Source organism: Alosa alosa, chromosome 1 (genome assembly GCF_017589495.1).
Source record: "Alosa alosa isolate M-15738 ecotype Scorff River chromosome 1, AALO_Geno_1.1, whole genome shotgun sequence".
Classification (NCBI taxonomy): Eukaryota; Metazoa; Chordata; class Actinopteri; order Clupeiformes; family Clupeidae; genus Alosa; species Alosa alosa.
Window position 1 is genome coordinate 29,570,889 of NC_063189.1, and position 8,600 is coordinate 29,579,488.

Below are 8,600 nucleotides of genomic sequence, written 5' to 3' on the forward strand. Positions count from 1 at the left end.
CACATAGGGATTTATACATCAGGCCTGCCTGTAACAATATGTGTATTTCGTCCCGAACACAGTATGATCATAAAACAGTCTCCACCTAGGGATTCATCTATATAAACCATTGCTCATCGTAATGTCCCCTCAAATAGTGGATCTATATCTCTACGTATACCCTCTCCATCATAGGGTTACCATGATAGATGCATACCGTACATCTCTCATAGGCTCTCTCCATAGAGTTGCCTTTGATGACGAATGTGTGCATCTATTAGATTATTATTAGATGGGGAACTACAGAGCCCTCTGTGATGTTGTGCTGGCCTAGATTAGATGGGAAAATACTGAGTGGCTCCCCGACTGTGGGATGTGCTATGAACCGAGACAGTGATGTATGGTGCATGTGAATGACCGGGAGCACTACTTCATGTTAGCACAACTTCAATACTGTCTTGTATTTACAGTTTTTCTCGATTGCTTTGATGCACCTAATGAAATTGGGATCCACTTGATCTTGAGCTTCACCTTTTTAGCACAGCAGAAGTCATCTCTTGCAAATGATTTAACACATTTTCATTGGTTTAACTCATTTTTCACATCCTTTTACAAAACATTTAACTCAGTTCTCATTCAAAGAGTCCATACTCCATTGGATTAATTATGTGAAACAAATGGAAAAAATGTATTCACAGCTAATGGATATTGCTTGCAAACTAATGAACTGAACACGTAATGTCAGTGTGTGAATTAGGGAATTCACACGGAACCGTCACAACTCTGCCATCATTATGTTAAGCCCGCCCACCGACTCTATACACAATGTGATGATGGCCTGATCGAAGGTTGATTTTTCCAGCTCGCAAGCCAACAGAGAGTTGACTACCCTGGCTGCAAATTACATTTGCTGCCGCTAGGGTGTGTGTAGATTTCCAGGCTTATAGTTAAGTGGAATAGGAATTCTTACTGTAAGTGTACTAAGTAAGCATCTGTTTGCACAACTTGCCATTCCTATTCCAGATTAGTCTGTAATTTCAAGGCAATCGGTTTGCATGCTATTTAAAATGCTTTTCCCCTCATTTTCATTGCTTATTTTATTAGGCTATTTGTTGCATTGACATTGTTGTTTATTATTGCTATTCTCCTTATTATAGTTTGACCAACATTCTAATCTGTTCCCTGTTATATTTTAAATATTATGTTGTTTTTTGTACAGTATTTGTGTGTCGCTTTGGACAAAGGCGTCTGCAAAGTCCCATAACCATAACCATAAATATAAGGTTAACTAACAGGTCAAGTAAGGTTAACTAACTAGCCTTACAGTGTAGCACAAACATCAGCAATTCATGTATAGTTTACATAATTTAAATGAGCATGTTTACTTTTCCACCTCAACATTAAATGACTCATTTTAAGCAAGTAATCTCATCAAAAGACAAAGGGCTCTATCTTGCACTTTAGCGCAATTGACTTTGCGCAAATCTCATTGTGGGCGGATCTTGGGCGCTGTTTCTATTTTACCGGCGGGATAATGACTGTTGCGCCTGACGCAAATCTAAAATGGGGTGGTCTGTAGTAGCTACATTACTCATGGGTGTGGTTTGGTCTTAACGTGCAATAAACCAATCAGAGCTTCATCTCACATTCCCTTTAACAACAGGCACGCTTGTTCCATAGTGGATTGCTATTATGATGACGGATTTGCCAGGCGCAGCCAGGAACGGTTCACAGCGCTATAGTCAGTTGGGAACAGTTTGCTATTGATTTTTCCTCTTGACAAAATGTAATACAGAAATGTCACTTTCCGATGTTTTGGGATCACTCTCACTGAATCACGAGGTTATGAATGCATGGTGATATTTTTGCAATGTAATCTAACATTACCTCACTATAGACCAAGGGTGGGCAAACTGCGGCCCGCAGGCCGGATTCGGCCCGCCAAGCACTTTCATCTGGCACCGCCGAGCATTTAATTTGGTTATCAGGCTGTTCGTTATTTTTTTCCTGCAATAGACGACGTTGGTTAGCTGGTTAGCAATGTCAATGTCAAAACATCATGTTAAATAAAGATGATAGGCCTAATCTTAGTTATCTCCTTTGCAGCAGATCTAACGTGAACATTATACGATCCATTTGATTGGGAACGCGTTGGCACTCATGAGCGGGAGAGTGGCAGGTTCCAGCTGGCTTGTCATTGTTGATAATTGATATCTCCTCCTTATAAGAAACTTTTAAAAGGAAATCATGAAGGCAACAGTAGTTCCCACTACGGACCATTTAAAAACTGTGAGAGGGCACAGCCGTAGGTACAGCACTAGCCATAGCGGAGCAGGCAGAAGATCATTGAGAAATAAACGTGAATTAAAGACACAATTTATACATTTGTTAAACAGCATCAAATTAGCAGTATTTTTTAAGCAATTAATATTTTAAAATAAATACTTTTCATACTAAATTATAGGCTATAAAAAATGTATTTTTTTATGTGTGTCGGGGGAGGGGGGGGGATTGTTGTGCGGCCCGCCGGCCAATTTACAAAACTCAAATTGGCCCTTGAGCAAAAAGGTTTGCAGGCATGCAGTTCAACATCACGTCTCATTAAGTCCTCTAATATTTCCTAATTTATGTCATCAACACATCCGTGATTCGTGGAAATGTGTTCGCTAGATTTATACCTGTTTTTTCACATCGGACACCACACTGATTTCCCTCGTCTAGCAATATTTGTCCTTGTAATTATGTATGGTTTGGAGAAATGGGAACTGCGTCGCATACTGTAGATGAGAGGAGCAAAGTGCATTGCGCAACACAGGCGCCCAAGCAAGCGCTCCTGCAGGTGTAAGCTACGGCTGTACCTTACCAACAGGCAACTCAACAACGAGAAACAGTTTCCAAGTTGACCTAACTTTCCAACTCTGCACAGTATCCCATTAACTGCATGACAGTAGGCTATTTACAATATTTATTTTATGTAAAGTAGAGTTTGTAAACACGTTATCATCAACTTAATGCACGCACAACTTTTGTTTGAGCAGGAGAGAGAATAACAATGAATGGACGCAGCAACTACAGAAATTGTAGCCAAGGCTACTTGCTGCTTTCTTTTGCTGTCTATGGGTTGCTGGTTAACAGCACATAATAACCTTATTTAAGCAAATTCACAAACTCAAGACTTCAAGGCCATCCTGGATCTAAAACGTTTTTTGAAAACAACGAAAGGATGGAGTGAACAGGTCGTAATTAGGCGTTGTTGTTGTAAAGATATTGCATGTAGATCTGTGTTTCTCAAAGTGTGGTCCGGGGACCACTGGTGGTCCGCAAGCTATCCCAAGTGGTCCGCCAGCAGACCTGGTAAAAAATAATATAGATTAGTTGTTTGCCATATTGAATCAACTTGTATGTAAATCCAAACTGTTCTGCAACACTGCCTATGTAAGCTATGCCAATTTAAATCATATGAATCCTCTGACATAATAAGCAAGGTGCAAAGACAATAAACAAGGTGGTTCAGTGAATAGGCCTATTGTGTCTATTAGCTAGGTGGTCCATAGGTTTTTTTTACTGGTTAAGTGGTCCTTGGTCTGAAAAAGTTTGAGAAACACTGATGTAGATGTACTATATAGGCTACTAAATTTTTAGTTGACCAATGCACGAACAAAGCCGGGAAACGGACAAATATTATCAAGGCTTTGAATGTTTTCATCTGTGCACAGGGTGTCTGTAGATCGGTGTGCATAGCATTCATTTCTGCAGGCCTGTGGCCATGCATGCCCTTAAAATAGCATCTGAATTTAGCCACTGACTTTAGACCAGGAGGTTCCTGGTCTGTGGTGGAATTGTTTTCTGAAACTGCAAAATATCAACAGGGACCGTTTGGCGGGCCTTTCCCCTCTTTTCGCTGAAAGCGCCCGTGTATACATGTACCTGTGGAGGGAAAATTCCAATATCGCTGACTGCAAAATAGGAAAGACAAAAGCCGAAAGTATACAAAGTCAATTGCGCTGGTGTGCAAGATAGAGCCCAAAAACTGACTTCCTCAACATGTTAAGTAAGGATAGCTGTTATGTTTTACAGTGTACTTTACTAAACATGTTAAGTAAGGACAGCTGTTATGTTTTACAGTATAGAGTCGTGACCCCCACCACTGTTGAATTGCTATTATGTACAGTAATATTGCTATTCAGTAATGGGTGTGTGCGGGTGTACTCAGTAGTGTGTGTCTGTGGGCGCTCAGTAATGTGTGTGTGTGTGTGTGTGTGTGTGTGCTCAGTAATGTGTGTGTGTGTGTCTTCAGCAATATGTGTGTGTGCTCAGTAATGTGTGTGTGTGTGTGTGTGCTCAGTAATATGTGTGTGTGTGTGTGTGTGTGTGTTCAGCAATGTGTGTGTGTGCGCTCAGTAATATGTGTGCGTGTGTGTGTGCGTGCGCGCTCAGTAATATGTGTGCGTGTGTGTTCTCAGTAATATGTGTGTGTGGGTACTCAGTAGTGTGTGTGTGCAGTTGCTCAGTAGTGTGCGTGCGTGCGTGCGTTGATCTGTTGATCTGTGTTCTCCCCCTACAGAGATATGCCTGCTGACGCGCGGGAGACGGACGGCGAGTGTGCGGGCGGAGACGTACTGCCGCCTCTACTCGCTCTCCGTTGACCACTTCAACGAGGTGCTGGAGGAGTACCCCATGATGAGACGCGCCTTTGAGACCGTGGCCGTGGACAGACTGGACCGCCTAGGTACTGTACACACTGCAGCAGAGCTCTCCAGCTAACACAGCGTGCTGCGCAGCCAGTCGTCATATCAGAGCATGCCAGCATTATACTACACAATTACTGCTCAATCAATCAGTGGAACATTCATTAGTTAATATTACATAATAAGCGTGCCTTCTTGGCTGATGACTCCATATCCTGAAGCTGGAGCGTGTGTGAAGGCTAATTTATAGTCCACTCAGCAACACAAAAGTGCTGTCTATCAGAGTATTCACAACATCAGTATTCACAACATTTACATTTTTGGATATACGCGACACCCTAGTAGACATACACATTGTCTCTTTTACATCATGAGTTCCTCACATTTTTGAGTGACACTTGTAGGGATGTAACGATTACCGGTATAATAGTAAACCGTGATAAAAATGTTGACGATAATAATTACCGTTTTTATTTCAAACATCATGATTATCACTGTTGATTACCGCGGTGTGGAAACCGTGTGTTTAATCCTTCCCAGCTTCATCCGAGCCTGCTTTTGACATACAGTAGGCCTGGTACAATGGAACAAAACTGGTACTCTACTGATTCTGTTGTCTAATTGATGGTTTTAACTACGATTCGGATTAGGCTACACCTGATTTTAAAAGGCTGAACTTTTTCACCGCAAAATGTGCACTGTATCATGTAGCCACTCTGCGTCTTTTTATGTTTGCGTCCACATTAAATCTATTCCACTCACGTTATCAGGAGAATACAGTAGCCTAAAGTCTTATTTTGAACGCTTACTTTGGTCTCACTCATTGCATTCAAATAATAGAAATAGCAAACTCCAAGTTATGGTAGGGTAAGTTAAGCTATAAGCACATAGCTAATTAAACATGAAGGAAAAAAGTGAACGGGACACTTTTTGAAACTATTTCAGCTTGTGTAGGCCTATCAGTGCTTTCTGAACATATTGAACACACTTTTAGAAATACCGTGATAATACCGAAAACCGTAATCATTTTGGTCCGTGAGGTTAAATTTTCATACCGTTACATTCCTAGACACTTGTCGTCTATAAGTAAAAGTATAAGTATATATACTCTTTTGATCCCGTGAGGGAAATTTGGTCTCTGCATTTATCCCAATCCGTGAGTTAGTGAAACACACTCAGCACATAGTGAAGTGAAGCACACACTAATCCCGACGCAGTGAGCTGCCTGCTACAGGGGAGCAGTGAGGGGTTGCTCAAGGGCTCTTCAGCCGTTCCTATTGATCGGGGTTCGAACCGGCAACCCTCCGGTTACAAGTCCGAAGCACTAACCAGTCCAGGCCACGGCTGCTCCACTGTCTGCATTCTTGTCGCCTATAACTTGAGTCTCCCCTGTTCTTACACGTTCCTCTTCATCTGTGGCGGTTCCTTCCCCCCTGCAGGCAAAAAGAACTCCATCCTGATCCACAAGGTGCAGAATGACCTCAACACCGGCGCCTTCAACAACCACGAGAATGAGATGATCCAGGAGATCGTCAAGTATGACCGCGAGATGGTCAAGCTGGTGGACCTTCGCCGGCCACGTGCCATGTCCATGACGCCGTCCATCGGAGGACTGTGGGCCGCGCCAGGAACGTCCGGCGGGGCGGCGGGCAGCTCGGCCATCGCCACGCTCCAGCAGGCAGTCGCCATGAGCTTCTGCCCGCAGATGGCCAGTCCACTGGTGGGGCCCTCGGCTGGCACGCTGCAGTCGCCCCGCATGGTGCGGCGTTTCCAAGTGGTCCAGAACCTGTCCAGCCCGGTGGCACTGTCCCCGCTGCAGGGTCAGCCTCCAGGTGTCGGCGCCTTCGCATCTGCGCTCTCTTCGCCGCCCGTGCAGAGCCCACTGGCCGCTACCAGCGCTCGGACCTTCCAGTATGCCGCTGCAGCTGCTGCTGCGGCCGCCGCCGCCGCCTCCTCGGGCGGCTCAGTGTCCAGCCCGCTGGCCGGCGTCCCCTCGGGCTCGCAGCTGTCCCTGGTGCAGGCCACCCTTGGGGGGGTCGGGGGGGCAGGCAGCCCCACCCAGCGCAGCGCAGCGCACAAGAGCACCCATTCGCTGCAGGCGGCCGGACTGAGCCAGAACGTCCGCGCACTGTCCGCCTCGCAGCCCTCGTTGCCCCAGGAGACGGGCCCCGGGGGGGGTACGGCGGCTGGTCCAAGAGGGCCAGGGGCCCCGCTCGCTGGGCCCAGTCCACCTCCCTCCGCCCGTGTCTCCTCCAGCTCCATCGGCTCCCCCCTGCGGCCCCCCCAGACGCTGTCGGCCGTGCCCGGCCCCTCGGGGGTCATCAGGAGTGCCCTGCCCCAGCGCATGGGTGCCTCAGCGTCCGGAACCTTCACCTCTCCCACCCCAACCACAGGACCTGCCCCTGCCCCAACCCCTGGACCTACCCCCAGCACCCCCACCCCCACCCTCTCGGCCTCCACGTCCGCCTCTGGCCAAAAGGACACCAAGCTGCGCAAGAAGGACTCCATAGTCAGCCTCCCGGAGATGGACGCGGCCAGGTCGCGCCTCTCCTCTAACCTCTGACCCCTAAGACCCACACCCTCACCCCAGCCTACGGACGCCCCAAAGCCGGCCACAGTCTGGGTTTCCCCTGACCAGACGTAAACACAGACGCGCACCGCATTGCAGCGCACCCCACACACCTCCCCAGCTGCAGCAGCAGAGTTCCGTTGCCACGGTGCCACCTTTGTGAATCACAATGGGGTTCCACCTCTGCCCCTGTGGGGTGGTGGTCTGGCCCTGAGGACTATGGGAGCGCACTGACGTCTCTGACAATAAGGGATGCTGTTCTACCAGAGACTGTATTGCCGTGGAAACCCTGAGAGGGGGCGGATGACTGCTAGACATGCTACTAAATAATACAAACCTCTATACTATTAATAGAAGTGTGTGCTTGTGAGTTTATGTGTGAGTGTGTTTGTGAGTGTGTGTTATTATTGCGGCGCGTCTTGGTGTGTGTGTGTGTGTCTGTGGCGCACGCGTGTGTCTCCACCGGTGTAGTCCTATTCCACCTTGCTTTTAAACCCCTTCTATATTGTTGTCCTAACTGTAAAGTATATGGGGAAACAAGAAAATACTGTATTTATAACGCTGCCGTTGTATATCAGTAGAACACATACCATGCAATCTAGCCGGAGGCAAGGGAATATCAGGGACTTGCATCAAATGACAATGATGAAAATTTTATGCTTTGCAAATGTGTCTTTTAAGTGTCCATTTTTCTGTATAAGCTATTGTAGCAAAACTAATTAATTGTTATTCATATTGTTGAAAAATATAAATGAAAAATAGTGTTATAGACCGCTGGTCGATCTTAAATCGATATATACTGTATGTAAATAAGTCTAAGGGAAAAAAAGGAAAAAAATAACTAGCAATGGAGAAAAAAAGAAATATCCTCATTGTATATCTACTCCAAACCAAAGTTGAGCTTGAACACAAAGTTTGGTTGTGTCTGTGTCAACTGGTCTAATACAAAAGAAACTGCTGTTTATGTAACTGCCTTGACCCCAAGTTTAGAAGCCATATTTATGGTTTGTCTTTGGGTGTGGGTGTGTGTCCGAGTGTTTTTGTTTGTGGGTTTGTCAGAGCATGTTGGTGTGTGTAAGTGTGTGTGTGTGTGTGTGTGTGTTTGTGTGTGTGTGTGTGTGTGTGTGTGTGTGTGTGTGTGTGTGTGTGTGTGTGTGTAAGAATGTGTGTGTGTTTGTGTGCCCACTGTTTTTTGAGGTCACTGTACTGCTTGTGTGTATTTGAGTGTTGCTGTGTTGGGCTGTTTGATTTGATGACAATTGCAAAGGCAATATCCCACTGCTTCTCTGTTGCACTGAGCATGTCTTTGGAAGCAGGCGAATGGTCCCGAGCCAGCGTCCCACGGGTCCCAACAGCAGCAGGGG

The 8,600-nt window shown here is 46.0% G+C and overlaps 1 protein-coding gene across 1 annotated transcript in view; it reads left to right on the forward strand.

The window, feature by feature from the left end:
• Nucleotides 1-7,632, forward strand: part of LOC125293626 (potassium/sodium hyperpolarization-activated cyclic nucleotide-gated channel 2-like) — a 73,359-nt gene extending 65,727 nt beyond the window's left edge. Inside the window, exons 9-10 of the mRNA XM_048241648.1 lie at nt 4,544-4,708; nt 6,107-7,632. Of these exons, the coding sequence (XP_048097605.1) occupies nt 4,544-4,708; nt 6,107-7,230 (1,289 nt within the window). The 3' untranslated portion in view covers nt 7,231-7,632. The remainder of the gene's footprint in view (nt 1-4,543; nt 4,709-6,106) is intronic.
• Nucleotides 7,633-8,600: the final 968 nt, after the last annotated feature.